Raw genomic sequence first — 21,034 nt, forward strand, 5'->3', positions numbered from 1 at the left:
GTGGTTCTTGGCATTGCTGACCCTCAACCGACACTCTGGTGATTTGGTTCCAATCCTCATGTTCCAGCAAGGGCTTTCCTAATGGCTCAGAGGGTAAAGAATCTGCCCACAATGTAGGAGACCCAGGTTTGATCCCTGGGTTGGGAAGATCCCCTGGAGAAGGGAATGGCAATCCACTCCAGTGTTCTTGCCTAGAGAATCCCATGGACAGAGGAGCCTGGCGGGCTACAGTCCATGGGGTCACAAAGAGTTGGACAAGATTCAGTGACTAACACTCATGTTCCAGCAGTTTGCACCTTTCACATTCCCTTCAGTAATGCCAACTTCTAACACCCTCAGATCCCTTTGCCCAGAAATCCAAGAACTGTCTGTGGATGGCTTGGCCAACCTCACTCCATGTTTAACACTGAACAAAGCATATCTTAATTGCTGGAGTCTCCACACATAAGCTGGATTTGGTGTCCCTAATGTCTAGGTGGGGAAACTGAGGCACAGAGAGGCCACGGAAGGATATTCACTCATCTTTAAGTGCTGGTGGGTGCTTCACCTCCGTGATTTGATCCTCCTGGCAGCTTGTCACATCATTGTACCCATTTTATAGTTAAGAAAGCTGAGGCACTGAAGGCTCAGTGACTTGTCCAATGTCACAGCCAGAGATGCAAGTTTTAGACATAGGTTACTCAGAAGCTGATTCCAAAGCTTGTGTGCTTACCAGCCCTTCCTCGAATCTGCGAGCCTTTATTAAGCTCCAGCTGTGTGCATCTCCTTGCTGTCCTCCCGCCCTCACTCTCCCCTTTCCTCTGTGACCCAGATGGTGCTGCCATTCCCATCAGAACATGACAGCTAAGCCCTGCAGGTCTTTCTCCACTGTGCCTGTGAGTTTCTCATCACTCTGCAAGGCACAGAATCCTCCAGATGCTCTGAATGGCCCCTTTCTGTGTTCCCAGGTAGACTTGAGTTGGGAGGGCCTGACCATTTTTATTCGGGGTGGAGGGCTCACAAAGGGTCTTGTTGCTAATTGGAAAGGCACTTTGGCGGCCACGTGGGGCTGCCTGGAAGCGAGAAGTAGGACCAGTGCAGGACACCCTGCTTATCACTCCTGTTTCTCATAAGCCTGTGAAATCCCTATTTGAAGGATGAAGTTGAGGGAGGGGCTGGTGGAACTCAAGAAGAATGTGGAGAAACCAAAGCAAAGCGAAAAGCGGTTCCGGTCTAGGCCAGAGTGAGGCCGCCAGTGCCCAAGGGATCCCACACTTGTACTGCAGGTGCACGGGAGGCCGGGGTGAACTGCCGACCCCAGGCCTATCTTAACGGGAGACTGCTGCTTGGCCCCAGGCGGCAGTTGTCGGTGAAAATGTGGGCCCAGACCAGCCAGATCCTCTGATTTTCCAAGAAAATCCAGCAATTTGGATCTCTTCTGGTTTTGAAATGCTGGCTCCATATATATGCACACATTTTCATGCTCACAGTACTTTATGGAGGTGTAATTTGCATACGGTAAAATGTGCAAATCTTAAGTGTATAACTTGATGAATTTTTATGGCTCAAATATTTTTAAAACACTGGAGGGTCCAAGAAAACACGCCCATGGTATGTATCTGGACCTGGACCCCTGTTGCGCCGTCCGACACCTGTGATCGAGGCAGGATGCTCACGTAGTGTCCCAGGGATGAGGGGCAGGCTTCTGGAGAGAACCCAGCGGTGATCCCATTGCCACTGTGGCTGAGGGCGCATGCTCTGGGGTCCAGGGCATGAATCCTAGCTCTGCCCCTTGCTGTGTGACTTTGGGCAAGGTGGATTTCTCTGATGTCTTGTTTTCCCCACCAGTAAAATCAGGCAGATAATGATACTGACCTCACAGGGCTGGTGTGTAGATTGAATGTGTTAATGTAATCAACACTGAGAGCTTGCCTGGTACCTAGTACCTGCCCTATGCTGCTGCTGCTGCTAAGTCACTTCAGTCGTGTCCGACTCTGTGCGACCCCATAGACGGCAGCCCACCAGGCTCCCCCGTCCCTGGGATTCTCCAGGCAAGAACACTGGAGTGGGTTGCCATTTCCTTCTCCAATGCATGAAAGTGAAAAGTGAAAGTGAAAAGTGAAAGTGAAGTCGCTCAGTCGTGTCCGACTCTTAGCGACCCCATGGACTACAGCCCACCAGGCCCTCCGTCCATGGGATTTTCCAGGCAAGAGTACTGGAGTGGGTTGCCATTACCTGCCCTATACAATAGACTATTTTTTTGAGCGGTTTTAGATTTAGAGAGAATTTGAGCAAGAGGTAGAGAGCTCTCTACCCCAATTTCCCCTATTAACATCTTGCATTAGTTCACTGCATTTGTTACAGTTGATGAACCAATGCTGATATACTATTATTAACTAAAGTCCATGATTGACATCAGGAGGTCACTTTTTCTGTTGTACAGTCTTCCTTGACAAACTCATAACGTGTATCCACCATCCCAGTATGATGCAGAATAATTTCACTGTTGTTTGAAATCAGGAATTGTTAGTTGTCACTGCTATTGCAAAGAAAAGACTGGCTGTGGTTTATGAATAACTTCTGGTGGGCATGCAGGAGCCCCATTCCTTGGTCTGCCTCCTAGGAAAACAGCACATTCAGGCCTGAGAGGGGGACGTTTTAGGGATGAACCTGAGTCGGTTCTAATTTACCAAAAACAGAAGCTACTCTCCCATTTCAAGTGGAAAGTTGCATGAATCCAGGCCCAAATTCTCTGCTGCACAGCTGGCTCTGAATCCAAAGACGCGGTTCACACCCTGCCTCGACCCCTTCCTGTGTGACTTGGAACCACCGTATCAGCGTCTCTGGGCTCCTCAAACAAGAACAGTCCTCCCTGCTGGGAGTGTGTGGAAGCTCAGATTCACTAATTCCTGTGGAAGGTCTTTGTAAATTATAAAAAGCTCTAGATTAAAATTGGAAGGTATTATGATTATAATCAGTTATATAGAAAAACTATGCTGTTGTCGAAATAGGCCTGGCTGTCAAAGGCTGAGGGACGGAATTCAGTTGCATACAGGGGCTTCGTGGCAGTCGTCCGTGGCTTGGCCCTCTAGGATGAGGTAGCCAGAACGTCAGGCACTCAGCTAGAGCCTGCCTGGACCAGCAAGGTCCAAGCTGGGGCACCCACCCCTGGGTTGTTTCTGTTCTCGAAGTCTGCCAGCTGAATGCCAATCAGCACGGAGCCATGTTTGTGATGCCGGGAGCTCCCAGAAACAGTAAATTGGACACAGATGCTCCCAGTGCCCATGAGAATGAATCTCAATCATCTGACTTCATATGCTGGCCACACCCTGGGCAGGATGGGAAACCTAACTTCTGCCCTGCCCTCATGTGTAAACGACTTTAATAGCTTTTCAACTCATTATATGAGCACATAGTTGATTTTTTTTTTAATACCCCAAAGCAAAATGTATTTGTAAGGCACTAAAGAAAGCCTCCTGTCCCTTTCATGCTGGGAGCCCTCGGAAGAGAAGTGAAATTGTGTATTCGCTGCTAAAAAAAGCTCTGGCTTATACAATTTTAACAATAGAAAAATGATCTTTGTGCTTCAGTGCATGGATGCTTAAAGGAAAACAGGCAGTCTGTTCAGGTGGCTGGTGAATTACAAATGAGTGGTTCGCCTTTGTTTTGAGTGACAAGCAATTTAAATGCAGTCTTATGTGGAGGCCTGGAAATTCTTTTCCCCAGAAGAGAGAGAAAGAGCATGAGAGGAACAGGGAAAGAAAAAAAAAAGCTTCCCTTTTTTGAACTGAGAGATTATATTAGTTGCCGCTGAGCAGAGGTGAGAAGTTAGAACTTCATTTGATAATTATAAAATCAGTAGTTTGTGATTGGATGTAATTGATGATTATACTGTTGCTAATAGCAGGCCTGCCAGCATGCACTTGTGGGACATTTCATTTTTGCACCGCTTCCAAGCCGTGAAAGCCAGCCCGGCGAGGGGCACTGCTCGTGAGATCTCGGAGCCTGACATAAATGCATTTGGGGGCCCGTATTATGTTGGATAAAAAGTGTTCATTAATGCCGACATTTGAAAACACTTTGCTCTGTGCCTTATTTTTAGCCTGGGAATAATTACAAATATTAAAATAAAATTGCACGGTGTTTCTCTTTCCTGCCTCTTGCTCTCCCAGCAGACCCACCCCTCAGTCCAAGCCTGGGTGGGTTTCCGAGGCCTTCCACTGCTTTTGATTAAAATCCCAGTGAGGTGGAGACCAATGTTTGGAAAGGAGAGTGTCTGCCTGTCTTTCTGCTTAGGTGAGTTTGAGTAAGGGACTGTAAACCCAGCACCTTCACTTTACAGATGGGGAAGCTGAGGCTCAGAAAGGGGGCATGACTTGCCCAAAGGTGAACAAGGCCCCAAGGCCCCAGCTGAACCCAGAAGCCAGGCCTGCCCACTGCCAAGTGCAGCACTGCCTGTTTCCCACCCTGCCGTCTGCTTCCCTGAGATGCTGGGACCTCTCAGGCAGATCCTGGGCCTGTGTGCCCTCACTCTGAGTGACTCCATCAGAGAGCTGGCACGAGATCTCCACAGAGCCCTCCAGGTTGCAGCATAATCTGGGCTACTTGCAGGGCGTCATTCTTCATCATCTTTCTAGGCACGGGTTTTTATTTAAGTTTGTAGCTCAGAAGGATTCGCTCCGAGAGCCTCTTTAACTCCTTCCTTATCTCATTCATTCATTTTTTCACTCAGTCTGTGGATTTAGTGCCCACTCCTGATTTACCTCTGAGGGAGGAGAAAATCACAGCATCAGTTGTTGAAGATCATCCAGTTGTTCACACTCCTGACCATGAAATGTCCTCATTTCCTCTCTTCCTCTCACCATTCCCCCGTATCTACACTGTATTTTGAGAAACAGATCCTGTGGCTGGACCTTCAGGATGGATCCTGAACCCCAGGACTCCCCCCAACCTCCACTGACTCCACCCTCTTGGAAATGCCATCCTTCTCGCCTGGACTGTTAAAGTAGCCACCTCCCTGGTCACCCTGCTCCCACCCCAGCCCCCTCAGTCCATTGTGCACACAGTAGCCTGGGGGGTCCTACTGAAATATTTGTAGACCGTGTCCCTCACCTGCTGTAAACCCTCCTGTGGCTCCTCATTCCTTTCCAGGGAAAAAGTCCTAGTTCTCAAGTGACCTCCAAAGCTCTGCCCTCTATCCTTTGATCCCTGACTTCTTCTCTTCTTCCCCTACCTTCTCCCACTGCACTGGCCTCTTTGCTGTTACTCAAACAAGCCAAACATACTCCTGCCCCAGGGCCTTTGCACCTGCTATCCTGTCTCCTAGAATACTCTTCCCTTGAGATGGCCGAATGACACTCTCCCTCCTCTTCTACAAGTCTGCTCAACTGTCCTCTTCTCCCAAGGCCTTCCCTGGCCCTACTAGGCAGGACACACATCCCTACTCCAGACTCCTATCCCCTCCCAGCTTTGTTTTCTTCCCTTGCACTTGATCAGATTCTCACTTACTCAATTTTTGTATCATGATTTCTTCTGTTGCTTGCCTCAGCCTTCAGAGTATCAGCTCTGCAAGGGTATAAGTTTGGGTCAGTCTGACTTAGGTGGTGAATGCCCAGTGCCTAGAACAGCCCCCATCCCTCAAAGATGCTCAATAAATAGCTGAGAAAATGAATTTATTGGACATCAGTTATGTGTCAGACACTGGGTTAACACTTTACATGCATTATTTTATTTCACTTTTTTAAATGCCAAAAAGTTGGGCCCAATTTGGTGATATATGTGCTGTTACTTTTCTCTATTGTTTTTATTTCTCTACTTTTAATAGCTGCATATGAAATTAAGTCAAGTAATCCTTGATTAAATATTGAAATTGTTAAAAAGAAAAATGACAAACCCCCGCCCCCAGTCCTAGCCATCTAGATGCTCACGATCTGGTTAGGAAAATAGAACAACATCCAGATGAGAAGTTAGCCTGAGCATGGGCGTGTCATCAGATGCTGACGATGGGTGAATGCGTGGCGCTCAGGGGAGGTCAGGACGAAGCATCAACTCTCCCTTAACTAGAACAGGAGCCCCGATCAGGATGCCTGGTACTTCTCCAGACATCTCTAAAGAGCGTCCCCCACTGCTATCAGTTCCTCTCCAGCCTGAGGATCACCCCGAAGGATGACACATAGACAGTGACAGTCGTTCTTCAGCAGACATTTATTGAACACCTCCTGTGTGCAAGGCTGTGTGAACAGACAGATCCACTCTCCCCTGATGGGACTATGACCTAAAGAACTGACAAGCCCAGCCATGAGATGGCAGCTTCTGGAGCTAGATGGGCAGCTCTGGCTACCATAGCAGAGGGCCACAGACCAGGCAGTTTAAACAATAGAATTTTATTTCCTCACAGTTCTAGAAGCAGGGAAGTCCAAGATCAAGGTGCTGGCAGGGTTGGCGTCTGGTGAGAGGTCTCTCCTTGGTTTGCAGATGGCTGCCTTCTTACCGCGATCCTCTGCTTCTGCATCCCTGGTGTCTCTTCCTATAAGGACACCAATCCTGTCGCATTCGGGCCCCACCAGTATGACTTCATTTAACCTCAGTTACCCCTTTAAAGGCCTTATCTCCAAATACAGTCACATTCGGGTACACAATTCAGTCCTCCCACCTCTTGGCAGTTTTGCGTGGATTGAGTGAGTTAATTGCGTAAAGCACTCTATGTGTTTAAGGGTCTTAGGGATAGTGGGTAAGATACGCCTCTGGGGCATGTGCATAGTGGGTGCTCAGTAAGTGCCACCTGCTGTTGTAGTTCCTGAACTCCTGCCTGTGTCCATTACTGTCGCAGGCTGAGGCTTTGGGGAAGGATCTAGAAGCTGGACCTACAGCCCTGGAAGAGGGGATTTCAGAGCTCAAGCTTGAATTTGAATTAGTGTCTTACATCTGATGATTCAAAATGCATTTGTGATTTATACCTGAGTATTTGAAACAGTGACAGGTGGCCAAATGTGCTAATTTTATTCCATCCCATCAGGCTCTAGAAGTGGCTTCTGCCGGCTCCTGAGCCTCAGCTAGGATGGGGCCTCTCTGGGACCCTCCCTGACCCTGCTCTGGGAATGCCCCTGAGATCTCAGAAGGCCAGAGAGGATCCCTGCCTTCTGCCCTGTCCAGGCAGGAGCTGAGAGAGCCCAGCTCAACAACAGCTACCAAAAACAAGAACCAAACTCTTATTTCTTATTTAAGCCCCAACATTAAATTATAATTTTCATTTGCTCAGCCACATCAATGATGTATGGGAGAGTGAGAGTTAGTGCCTGCCTGGGAACAAGGCCCCCAGCAAACTCACTCTGTGAGGCAGAGGAGTCAGGTCCTGCTGAAAGCCCCCAGGCACTAACCTCTCTGTCCACTGCCCATCTGCAAACCTAGCTAGCTCCTCCAGCTCTCTGATATTCCAGGCCCTCATCTGGGAGATTCAGTCCCCAGTGAGGGTTGGAAGCATGGGCTTTGGCGTCTCCCTGACGCCAGCTGGGTCTGCATCCCAGCTCCCACACAGTGTGGTCTTCACCCTTCTGTACCTTGATATCTTCATCTGTTAAATGGGCTGTAACACCCCCATCGACCTGGGTTGTGAGGATTAAATGAGTTACCATGTTCGTCTAGTCAAGGCTATGGTTTTTCCTGTGGTCATGTATGGATGTGAGGATTGGACTGTGAAGAAGGCTGAGCGCCAAAGAATTGATGCTTTTGAACTGTGGTGTTGGAGAAGACTCTTGAGAGTCCCTTGGACTGCAAGGAGATCCAACCAGTCCATCCTGAAGGAGATCAGCCCTGGGATTTCTTTGGAAGGAATGATACTAAAGCTGAAACTCCAGTACTTTGGCCACCTCATGTGAAGAGTTGACTCATTGGAAAAGACTCTGATGCTGGGAGGGATTGGGGGCAGGAGGAGAAGGGGCCGACAGAGGATGAGATGGCTGGATGGCATCACTGACTCGATGGACGTGAGTCTGAGTGAACTCCGGGAGTTGGTGATGGACAGGGAGGCCTGGCGTGCTGCGATTCATGGAGTCGCAAAGAGTCGGACACAACTGAGCGACTGATCTACTACTACTCTATGTGTCAGATACTCAGTAGTCATTGTTACTGTTGATGATAATAATTCTCCTATCAGCCGAACAAGGTAATTGATAATCGCCTTTTACAAGTTGTAGGACATCAGAATTTTATTGTGAGTAAAAGGGATTTATCGCATAGGGTAAGATGTGTGCCTTCTTCTCATCCTGGGCTGGAATCTTTACAGTCCAAAATACATGTATTTCTCTCAACACCCAAGAAGCTCTTCACCTGGCTGTAGACTGCTCTCGTGGTGTGCCTCCCTGAGTCTGCTCCTTGCTCTTGGCTAAATACATCCCCTAAATATGCGCTAAATACGCGCCTCCCTACCTTCAGCCCCAACTGTGTCCTGGATCAGGATTTTATCTCCTAATCGTCTATCCGGTCAGTTCTTTTCTCCCCGTCTCCACCTCACCCTGGGCCTGGACCATCACCTGCCCCAGACCCTGCAGCAGCCTCTGAGCACTCACCACAAGCCCCTTCCCCTCTTGCACATCTGAGCCAGTCCAGCCGCAGCCTCATGGTGGCCAGGGTTTCCTCCTGCTCCTCTGCACGGCCCACAGTCCCTCCTCCATCTTTCCCTGTGCTCCCTGCACTGTGCTCCACACCCCTCCTCCTTTCACTCTGAGCCCTCCTTCCATCTGCTTCCATGTCCTCGCCTCCGTTACCCTCCGTGAACCCTCCTCCTGTCTGCTCCCCTCAGTGTCTGTGAGCCCCCAGCTCTCTGCTCCCCTTGCTCTCTGTGCCCCTCACTCTTTGCATATCCTCACTCTCTATGGCCACTTCCTCCTTGTCTCCTCTCAGTCTTCCTTTTTTATCTATTTTTATTTATTTATGTGGCTGCATTGAGTCTTGGTTGCAACATGCCGGATCTTTGATCTTCGTTGCGGCATGCAGTGTCTTTTATCGTTGTCGTTCACAGACTCTCTCGCGGTTTGGGGTTCAGTAGTTGCAGTGCACAGGCTTAGTTGCTCCACGGCATGTGGGATCTTACTTCCTGACCAGGGATCAAACCCATATCCGCTGCGTTGCAAGGCAGATACTTTACCATTGGACCACCAGTGAATTCCCTTCCCCTCATTCTTGCTCTTCTTTGCTCGCCATGTGCCCTTAGATCTTCACTCCCCAGAAGGAGAACCAGGCCTCTGAGGGTGTTAAAGGACATGCTCCCGCCCACCTCTCCCCTACCCTGGGCTGACGCCTTTCCTCCTCAAATCTCCTTCCTCTGCTTCCTCCTCAAAGGCACTGATTCTGAGACCCTCTGAATACTCGCCTCTCGACTGCCCGTCACTTGTCAGTTTCTTCCAGAATTCCTGCAGCATCAGATTCCCCCTGTCTCTCAGAACCACAACGGCCCACCGTCCCCAGAGCCCAGGACCCAGGGGTAGAGGGCAGCTGTTATCACAGTGTGTTTAACGGAACCCTAGTTTTATTCTCTGATGCAAATGTTCCGAGACCAAATGTATTTGGGAAAATCCTGGGCTACACCAAGCTGAAGAACGCTTTCTCCTGTAGCTCTTGTCAGAGCATCCAGTGTGCTAGTGGATTTGCACAGTCCACAGAGAAGGCAGGTAGGTCCAGGCTTGATCACACGTCCCTGTTTTCACACCCAGGGCGCTATGCAACACCCTTTGAGAAGCAACGGTTTCTAGTTGCAGTTCTGAGCCCTGGAATGAGAGGAAGCTGGGCGTGGATACCAGCCCCATCAATAACTAGTTATTTCCACATTGGCCAAGTGACTTGGCTGCCCCGAACCTCAGTTTCTTCCTCTGTAGAGTGGGAGCGGTAACCGTGCTCACGTCTCAGGGCTGTCTGCAAAGATGCCAAAGAGAAGGCACTGGACACAGAATAAGGGTTTAGTTTCCAGGAACTCTGTGGCCAGCTTGGCATGGAGCTGTTCTCAGTAGCCAGTAGATGTCACTGCCATCTCAGATGGCTCATGAAAGCACAGCCTCGGGGGTCCCCAAACTTGCCGTTTTTTAGCCACCTGACAGACAAGTGCTCGGCAGCTAGAACAGGCTTTTGCTTCTCTGGCTTAATCAGTTCTACACCTGTTACTTCCAGACTCGGGACCAAACACGTTTTCACCCCTTCTATTTCATCGGGTGGTGTGAATGCCGCCTGCTTCATCAGAAGACGCTGAGCTATTTCTGATGGTGACCTTCTTGGTGTCTGTAGCTGGCCGCCACCTCGTCCTCCTCCTCTTCCTCCCCCAGATGGCCTTCAGAGATCTGCCTGTCACAAGCCAGATCTGTCCTTCTGGACCCTTTCCTCCTGCCCTTCTGCACGAGGGGACCCAGCCATGAGGCAGAAACACGTGGCCTTTTATTTCTGCTGGGCTCACCTGTTCTCGGCATGTGGGTGAAATGCGTTAGAGTTGCAGCTCTTGGAAAAGATATCTTGTATGGTTGGAAAAATAATTATTTGCTTTATTAGAAAGCTCTTTTTCCATTTTCCATGGTACTCTTTGCCATGTATTAGTTAGCCCATTCCTCCCCCAACAGCCTCTTAGGCAAATGGAGATTATTCTTCCCACTTGGTAGATGAACAAACTGAGGCCAAGAGATTCTTCATGACATTGGGCTCAGCACCTGATCAGACTCTGATACCATCAGACCTGGCCTTCTAGAAACAGTTAGGGTCATAACTCTAAAACCAGACTGAATGAGGCAGAACTTCCAAATGATCACTGTCTTCAAGAGTCATATTTACTATGAGAGGCCCTAAATTTAAACTAACTCAAAGTTAATGCCATTCCAGGATGTTTTTTGATCTCTGCTTTTGAGTGTATTGTCCAGCCATTAGGTGAACCTCTAAAACAGGTATCAGCAAATATTTTCTATTAAGGGCCAGAGAGCAAATATTTTCAGTGTTGCAGCCAGAGTCTCTATCACAACTCTGCAACTCCTCCACTGTAGCAGTAAAGCAGCTAAATGGTGACTGTCTCGGTGTCTGTAGGTACAGTCATTCATAATGATTGTAGCTGTGTTCCAATAAAACTTTATTTAAACAGATGAAGGGTCACATTTGGCCCAAGGGTCATAGGTTTTCTAACCTTTAATCTAAAACAACGCTGTCCAGTAAAAAGTATAATGCAAGCCACATAAGTAATTTAAATTTTTCTTGTAGCTACATTTTAAAAAGTGAAAAGAAATAGGTGAGTTCAACTTTAATAGTATATTCTATTTGACCCAACATGTCCACAGTATTGCTTGCTCCTTGGAAGGAAAACTATGACAAACCAGGACAGCATATTAAAAAGCAGAGACATCACTTTGCCAACAAAGGTCCATCTAGTCAAAGCTATGGTTTTTCCAGTAGTCATGTATGGATGTGAAGGTTGGATCATAAAGAAGGCTGAGCACTAAAAAATTGATGCTTTTGAACTGTGGTGTTGAAGAAGACTCTTGAGAGTCCCTTGAACTGCAGGGAGATCAAACCAGTCAATCCTAAAGGAAATCAGTCCTGAATATTCATTGGAAGGACTGATGCTGAAGCTCCCATACTTTGTCCACCTGATCCAGAGAGCCCACTCTTTGGAAAAGATCCTGATGCTGGGAAAGATTGAAGGCAGAAAGAGAAGGGGACAGCAGAAGATGAGATGGATAGATAGCATCATCAACTCAATGGGTGTGAATTTAAGCAAAAACTGGGAGACAATGAAAGGCAGCGGAGCCTGCCATGCTGCAGTCCATGGGGTCACAAAGAGTCGGACACAACTTAGCGACTAAACAAAAACAAAAAGTCCACAATATTGGGCTTCTTCAGTGACCCAGTGCTGAAGAATCTGCCTGATAATGCAGGAGCCTAGGGTTCAATCCCTGGATCGGAAGGATCCCCTGGAGTAGGAAATGACAACGCACTCCAGTATTCCTCACCGGGATAATCCCATGGACAGAAGAGCCTGACAGGCTACAGTCCATAGGGTTTAATTGGACATGACTGAGCGACTGAGTGCACATGCACATCCACAATATTATCATTTCAACATGAAATCAATATAAAAATTACTGAGATATTTTACATTCTTTTTTTTTTTTTTCATTCTAAAACCTAGAAATCCCGTATTTTACACATACAGCCTATCTGAGTTTGAATAGTCACATTTCAAGTGCTCACTGGTCACGTGGGCTAGTGCTTACTGTGTTGAACAGCATAGCTTTTGTGGGGCAGGCTGACATTGTAAGGAGACAGTTGCACAGATCATCGGTACACAACTGATAAGCACCATGAATGGACAGTAGAGGGTGCTGTGGGTTTGCATGCTGCATCGCTTAGGCGTGTCGGATTCTTTGCAACCCTGTGGGCCATAGCCACCAGGCTCCTATCCATGGGATTCTCCAGGCAAGAATACTGAAGTGGGTTGCCATGCCCCTTCCAGGGGATCTTGGTGCTATGGGGCATGGACCGGGAAATAATAACAGAACCTTATGGCACTCGCCTCTACTTCTGCCCTGAATTCCTTTTTAGAAGTCAATTTTGTTGTTCAGTTGCTCAGTCACATCCATCGCTTTGCTACCCCATGGACTGCAGCACACCAGGCTTCCCTGTCCTTCACTATCTCCCAGGGTTTGCTCAAACTTATGTCCATTGAGTTAATGATGCCCTCCAACCATCTCGTCCTCTGTTGTTCCCTTCTCCTCCTGCCCTCAGTCTTTCCCAGCATCAGGGTCTTTTCTAATGAGTCAGCTCTTTGCATCAGGTAGCCAAAGTATTGGCGCTTCTAATGTATCACAGTATCAGTATTCTAATGTATTATAATCAGTATTCTATTGTATCAAAGTATCAGTCCTTCTAATGAATATTCAGGATTGATTTCCTTTAGGATTGACTGGTTTGACCTTGCAGTCCAAGGAAAGTCAATAGAGCTTATTTTTTTTAATATTTATTTAGTTAGTTGCACCAGGTGTTAATTGCAGCACGTGAGAACTTTAGTTGCGGCACATGGGATCTAGTTCCCTGTCGAGGGATCAAACCCAGGCCTCCTACCTTGGGAGTGCGACGTCTTAGGGCTTGCTTCGGCAGCACATTACTAAAATGTGAGTGTGGAGTCTTAGCCACTGGACCACCAGCAAAGTCCCTCAATAGAGCATTTTTATGCCTTTCCCCAAGCTCCAGCTACTACACATGCTTAGCACAGACAACCATAAAATGAAGCATTCAGATTTTCTCCTGACTGATCTTTGATGATTCTCCATCTAGGGTTCTGGAGATGAGTTGCTTTTGTTTCTCAGGGCTTTTCTTGGACCCCAGGTCAGCAGCACAGCAGTTCCTGACCTGGTACAGCCGTAGGTAGCATCTCAAGGCATCAGCATCCAAATGGGGCCTGAGTGACTGTCCCCACTGGCTGGGGTGGTTTTTCTGTCCAAGAGAAAGGGGCCCACTTCTGGATTCAGAATAGTAATTTCAGCCGCCAGACCTGGTGTGAATCTCACTCTGCCATTTACTTACTGAGTGACCTTGGGAAAGATACTTAACCTCACTGAGCCTTGGTTTCCTCATCTGTGATATGGGGATAATGACAGAAGCTACCTCCAGTGATTGGTGTGTCCATGGAGAGATATGATTATGAATAGTAAGAGCGTGTGGTACATGGTGGGCTTGCCAGGTGGTTCAGTGGTAAAGAATCCTCCTGCCAGTGCAGGGGATGCGGGTTAGATCTCTGGGTGGGAAGATTCTGTGGAGAAGGAAATGGCAACCCACTCCAGTATTCTTGCCTGGAGAATCCCCATGGACAGAGGAGCCTGGTGGGCTACAGTCCATGGGGTTGCAAAGAGTTGGACACGACTGAGTGAGCATGTGCACACGATACATGGTAAACTCTGAATATCATATTATTATGATGATGATTGTTATTTGGGCATCAGGGATGTCCCTCCAAACTCTAAATTAGTTGCCCCCTCCTCGCGTTACTCTGGAGACCCCAGCATTTGCATCACCTCCTCCTGTGTTCTTTTTGTCGTAGCTGTGTCTCCCACTCAGCTGTGAGTCCCCAGAGCAGGAACTGTGCCTTGCACATCTTAGCAAGAATGAAAACCTTCCCTTTGCCTAGATTCTAGGACATTTGTTCCGTCCATCACCAGCTTCCCCTAATGGAGAGAGAATTCCTGATGTTCCTTCCACCCATCAAACTGGGTCAGTCTCACCACACTTACACACTCGCAAGACCCCTGTGCTTTTCCTTTGAAGTGTTTAGCACATGTAATTAATGAATTATCTGGGGAATCTGCTTTAATGTTGGTCTTCGCGCTGAACCGTGAGTCCCATGGGGTGGGGCTGGAGGCTGCACTGTTCGCCACTGAGCTCTCAGTTCACAATGCATGGCACATAGTGGGTGCTCAGGAAATGCTTGTTGAATGAATGAGACTGTCATTCACTCTGGAAGGTAAGCGATCAGAGACTGTTCTCAGAATAACAAGAGAGCTTAAAGAGCTTTTGTAACTGACCTTTTTAAAATCACTTGCTCAACATCCACCATACATTTCTCGCCACCTCTCTTAAATAACAAATTCTCAGTGGACCTTGTAAAACCTTCAAGCTGTGCTGTCCAATAGAAATATAATATGATCCATGGATGTACTTTTACATTTTCTAATACTTACATTTTAAAAAGTAAAAGGAAACAGGTGAGATGAATTTTAATAATATATTTTGTTTAACCCAGCATGCCCCCAAATTTATCACTTCAGCATGCAGTCAACATAAGGATAGCTGATAGCGGTCGTACAGTCTCTTTTTTTGAACTATGTCCGAAATCCAATGCATATTTTGTACTCACAATACATCTGGATTTGAACTCACCACATTTCCAGTGTGTGGTACCCACATGAGGCTCTTGGCTGCCATACTGGAAGCTGTAGAGAAACAACTGTGGTTTTCAAATTCGTCCCAGAGTATATACCACTGTGTGAGGAGGCAAGGCTTTCTCACACCTAAGAAAAGATGAACACAGGTGAAGATGATCATGCAGTACTGGGCAGAACTATCCCCATAAGAGACAAGAAGCAAGGGTTGATCATACCAAGAGGTGACATGCCTGTGGGGCTTAATGCCTGCCAGAAACTTTGCAGCCACCTTTCCATCGTGCTAATTCACTTGATCTTCTAGCAGAACTTTGAGGGAGGCTGTCCTCTTATTATCCCCATTTTACAGAAAGGAAAGTAGGAGCACAGGAATTGAAGTGACCCACTTGATCAAGGACAGATAATAAGTGGTGGAGCTGGGATGTGAACCCAGGCAGCCTGGCTCCAGGACCTGTGCCTCGGTTGGTCACCTCTGTGAGAGCAGACTGTCTCAGAATTGGCCCCTGACATTTCTCCATGTCACAGACAGGACCTAGAGTCTCTGCTACCCAGTTGGAATTTGTTAACTCAACTAATTATGTGGAGCCCCTTCTGTGCACCAGAACACACGCTCACAGAGCTCACTTGTGAGTGAAAATTGCTCAGTCCTGTCCGACTCTTTACAACCCCTTGGACTGTACAGTCCGTGGAATTCTCCAGGCCAGAATACTGGAGTGGGTAGCCTATCCCTTCTCCAGGGGGTCTTCCCGACCCAGGAATCAAACTGGGGTCTCCTGCATTGCAGACGGATTCTTTACCAACTGAGCTATGAGAGAAGCTCACTTGGAGGGGAGGAATTCAGTAACAGACACTCCCCCAGATGGCATCACTGGGATTCGTAGGAAAAGCCCAGCTCTGAAAGAGGGCGTTGACAAATAGACGCTCTGACAGATTCATCATATAGGAAGTTGGCACCAGAGGGAGAGGTATATCAGTGTCCGGGAGAATAAAGCTCTGTTCCAGTCCAAACGGGGATGCCCAGCCTGGTGTGTCCTCGAGGAGATAGGGATGCTGTCCTGTGGGTGCCAGGAGCTCAGCCCAGCAGTATGCCAGGGAGCCCCAGGACTATGCCGAGGGGACTGTCCACCAAGAGCCAGCATCAGGTTAGCTGCGAGGCCAGAGCTCAGAATTCACAGCAGGAATGGAGGGAGGAGATGATGCTAAGCCCCAGAAATACACCTTATGGAGTCTCACCGGCAGGACAAAAAAAATGCCCATAAGCAAGAGAACAAGTACATGAAGGTAGCTCCTCACCACTGGTCATCAGTCATTGGTGTGTTCATCAGTCAGGAAGCATTTATTGAGCACCTTTGGTATGCTAGGAACTGTTTGACATAACTGTCACTCAACATCTGTTGAAACTGGTATCTTACTAGAGAGTCAACAATTTCTCTTTAATTAGCAGTGTCAAGAAATATGCCCCAGATGTGTCCCTCTTTCCCATAAAACATGTGTCATATTTGAATCTCCAACATTGCCTGTTAATATCAGTAATAATAGTAAGAGCTGTTAATAACCTACTGTGTGCCAGGCCCTGTGCTAAGTACTTATATACAGCTTCATTTAACCCTCATAGCTGGCCTGGCAAGTAGTTTCTGTTATTTACCCCATTTTACAGATGGGGAAACTGAGGATCAGAGCGGGGCAGTGACTTGCCCAGCGTCACACAGCCAGATGCAGTGGAGCTGGGACTTGAACCCAGACTTGCTACGCCATACTTGGAACCTTCATTCCCCTTCTTCCTCCCCTCAATCCCATGTTTGCGCATGTGGAGAATGATCACATTTGCTTATAGACTCCGATGCCATGGTCACACGTGATTCTTTCTCTTGTTGTTTCCAAAGGTGGTGGCTCTTAGTAAGAGAAGTCAGGAGGCCGAAGCCGCTTTCCTGAGTGTTTACAAGCAATTAATTGAAGCACCAGGTAAGACTTGCTTGGGCTCCATAATTGAATAAAAAAACAAAAAGAATCGGCCATGAGGACTGTTACACAGGCGCCTTCTCTCAGTGGGTTCTGGGGACAGGCCAAGACTCCTGGGCAAGGCCAGGCCCTGCCATGGGTAGGAGTTGTGGAGACTGAGGGGGTCTACACCCAGTCTGGTGTGATGTGTCCCCACCCGACTTGTCTGTCTTACCACACTGCCTTCCAACAACAGCCGGGGAGCTTTGGGGAGCTCCTAGTGAGATCTGCCACCTGGATCTTCTTGAGGAGCCGATGGTCTTGACCACCAGAGCCCCCATCCACTTCCCACCAAGAGCAGAAGGCACCCAGTGCTCCCTGGCAGCAGAGGGCGCTGGAGGAAAGACTGCAGATGTTTCCACCAACATGGCATGGCCAACCTCAAAAACTTGATGTTCAGCCAAAACCAAACCCACACAGCACATACTGTGTGACTCTATTTACATCAAAGATGAAGACAGGCAAAAATTAATGGCAGCACTGTTCACAGTGGCTGAAGGGGGAGACAACCCAGATGTCCATCAGTGAATGAATGAATAAAATGCGGACTATTCTTTAGCCATCAAAAGGGATGAGTCGCAGACACATGCCACAGTGTGGATGAACCTTAAAAATATAATGCTGAGTGAATGGAGCCAGATACCAAAGGTCACACAGTTTATGATTCCATTTATATGAAGGATCCAAAAGAGGCAAATCTGTAGAGACAGAAATTAGATTAGTGGTCAGCAGTCTGAAGGGAGGAGAGAATGGGACTGAGTGCTTAAAGGGTGTAGGGTTTACCTTTTAGGGGGATAAAAATGTTCTCAGACTAGATAGAGGAGGTAGTTGACCAACATCATGAATGTATTAACTGGCACTGCATGGCTTACTTAAACATGGTAAATTTTGCATCACAGAATTTCACCTAAAAAAAAGGCACTCATGCTGTGAGAAGTCAAGAGAGTGGTTTTTCTTGGATGGGGTGATAGTTCCTGGAAGGAGCCTTTGGGCACTAGATACGTTTTTTGATCTGGGTGTGGATTACAGAGATTTGATCAACTGGAGAACCTTCAGCTGTGTCCTTGTGCATATGAGATATACTTCTGCAGACAGTTTCCCGTTTTTAAAATGGCCCATCCTCTGCAACTTCTTCGTTTATTGACCTAGAAATAGGAACCCAGAATGTAGTGATTTGCTTAATAATGGTGGAGCTGGGAGAAGGCCCCACTCTGCTAACCGTCTCCACCCAGACAGCCACTCTATCCATTCCCAGTACTCCACACAGCTGCAGGAATTAGTAAGGTCAGGAGTGACTGGGGCTGGGGGTTTATGAAGAAGAATGTGAGGTCCCACTCTAGGCTGAGCCACGGAGAAGGCAAAGTCGTTTCTAGTTGATGCCAAGGTCGTTTGTGAGATCTCTGTGATGGGGATGGGAAAGTCTCTCATTCCATCTGTCTTGGGCAACTGGGGTGGTGTAAATAGTGTCCTCCCCAAATGTTTGTCCACTCTGAACCTCGCAGTGTGACCTTATTTGGAAGCAGGGTCTCTGCAGATGTCATTAGTTAAGGATCTTGAGATGAGACATCCTGGACTTAGGGAGGACCCTAAATCTGCTGAAGGGTCTCCTTTTAAGAAGAAGAAAGGGAGTTTTAGGAACACTGAGAAGAGGGCCATGTGAAGACAGCACAGAGGTTGGAGTGATGCAGTTGCCAGCCAAGGCGTGCCTAAGACCACCAGGAGCTGGAAGAGGCCAGGAAGGAGCCTCCACTGGAGCCTTCAGAAGGAGCACAGCCCTGACAACACCTTGATTTTGGACTTCTGGCTTCCAGAGCTGAGAGAGTAAACTTCTGTGGCCTTAAGCCACCTTAGTCAGTGGTGCTTTGTTATGGTGGCCCCAGGAAACGAATACAGCAACAGTGATGTGACGCTTCCCTCTGAAAGCACGTGGACTGGGTGAGGAGGGAAGTCTTCTAGGCTGTTCTACTCAAAGTGCGACCCAGGGGCCAGCAGCATTGGGTTCGCCTGGAGCTGATTACAAATACAGAACCTCGGGCCACTGAAGCCTCTGCATTTTGACAAACTCCCCAGGAGATCTGGGAACACATCACAGAGAGGCACTGGCCAGGTATAGAAGTTGCACCGGCTCCACCTTCTGCACGATACGGGCCCCGAAGGAACAGGCCCGGCCAGTGTCAGTCACCCTGGCACCGATGCCTCACAGTCAGGGAGAGATGGGATGACTCAGCTCTGGGCACATTCAAAAACTATTTCCAGAACATCTGTTCCATGTCATAACTTGGATACTCGTGAGAGGCTATGCTGGTTTCCTATGGTTCCTGGAACAAACTGCCACAAACCAGGGGGCTTAAAACAACAGATTCTTATTCTCTCTCAGTTCTGGAGGTCAGAAATCTGAAAACAAGGCGTGTGGGCATGGCTGTGCTCCCTCTGAAGGCTCTAGGGGAGGATCCTTCCTGGCCTTTCCCAGCTTCCGGTGGCTCCAGGTGTCCCTTGGCTTGTGGACGCATCACTCATCTCAGCCTTTATGTTCACACAGCCTTCTTCCCTGTGTCTCTCTATCCCAAATCCCCCTCTCCATTCTCTTGTAAGACTGGTCATTGGATTTAGGGGAAAAGGCAAGCCACTCCAGTACTCTTGCCTGGAAAATTCCACGGACAGAGGAGCGTGGTGGGCTACAGTCCATAGGGTTGCAAAGAGCTGGACATGACTAAGTGACTGAACACACACACAGAGAATCCAGGATGGTCGCACCTTGAAATCCTTAATTACATTTGCAAAAGACCTTTCTTCCAAAAACAGGTCACATTTGCAGGTTCCAGGCATTAAGATACAGATGTTTGTTTTGGAGTCACCATTCAGCCCACGGCAGTGGCACCTGGAGACTCGACTCACTCTTCTCCAGTGCCGCGCCCCGCCCTGCTTCTGCACCCTTAGGAAGGCAGCCTGGCCACATTGGTTTTCTCAGTCAAAATGCTTGGGTGGCAAGAGTGGCCGAAACCAGACAGCACAGCCCTCCAGGCTCTGTGCCTACCCCCGTAGGGACCTGACCCCCCGTGGCTTGAGGCCAGGGCAGCTGTGTCTGCAGCCCCGGTCATTGTCACCCTTACTCAGAGCCACAGCAGGCACATGGCGGAGAGTCCAAGAGGCTGTCCCATTCCTTGCAGCCTTTTTGCTTATGATGTCTCTACCCTTATCAGGACTGTCTAGGAAAAAATTTTGGAAAATGATACCCTCTTATTTCCCACTCCTTCCTTTGGGTTGCACAGTCTCAGTGGTGAATGATGTTGGAGGATGACCTGTATGGACTCCAAAGATACCTCCCACAAATCCACACTCAAATCCACACGCCCAACTACTCCACTGTGCCTCGTAGTACCTCTCATGTAGCACCAGGGGGCAGCACTGAGATGGCTTGTGTTTCCAGGTTCAGATCCCAGTTCAAGTCCTGCCTGTACCACTTACTCACTGGTTTACTGTAGACGAATTAACTCACCTCGGAGCTTCACACTTCTATAAATTGGGAGAAATTTATCAGCGCCTGCCTCATACAGTCACTGGGAGGCTTCCTCGTGCGTGGCACATGGTGGCACTTGCTAAGTGTTAACTGTTGTCATCACCTGTGTGTCCCTCAGACAAGTGCAATTCTCCAAGCCTGGGACTGATGTATACTGAATGTGTGTACTCGGAATCCAGTACACGGTAACCGCCTAGTAATTGTTTGTTGATTGAATTAGAAAAAAGATTCAGATGCAGAAAAAGGGAAAAGAGCTATTTAAATGAAAAGGTACTTTTTTCAACTAGTGCCTTCTGTTTGTCACGTGTCACCTACTCAGATGGCATTTATCGAGTGCCTGCTGTGTGAACAGGGACCATGACACTGGAAACGTGGCCGTGAGTCTACCGAGGCAGACGCGGGCCCTGCCCTCAGGGAACTTGCATTCTGGTGGCAGAGGAGAACAGACCATCAGGCCAGTAACCTGTTGTCTCAAATCCAGGGGAGTGTTTGGGGTAAGGAGGGGCTTACATCCCCGCCTTGGAAAAAGAGCATCATTTCTGGGGTTCACGATGGGGTCCTCATCTTTCTGGAAGTATGTCTATTAACACACGAGTCCAGAACCGCAGTGCCAGTCAGGGACTGTGGGAGCTCCCCAGATTGG

General features: G+C 48.2%; 1 protein-coding gene across 3 annotated transcripts in view; it reads left to right on the forward strand.

The window, feature by feature from the left end:
* Positions 1 to 21,034, forward strand: part of CUX2 (cut like homeobox 2) — a 277,693-nt gene that overhangs the window by 200,457 nt on the left and 56,202 nt on the right. For all 3 annotated transcript variants that reach the window (XM_061384789.1, XM_061384790.1, XM_061384791.1), the window contains exon 4: positions 16,760 to 16,838. In XM_061384789.1, the coding sequence (XP_061240773.1) occupies positions 16,760 to 16,838 (79 nt within the window). The remainder of the gene's footprint in view (positions 1 to 16,759; positions 16,839 to 21,034) is intronic.

Source organism: Bos javanicus, chromosome 17 (genome assembly GCF_032452875.1).
Source record: "Bos javanicus breed banteng chromosome 17, ARS-OSU_banteng_1.0, whole genome shotgun sequence".
Classification (NCBI taxonomy): domain Eukaryota; kingdom Metazoa; phylum Chordata; class Mammalia; order Artiodactyla; family Bovidae; genus Bos; species Bos javanicus.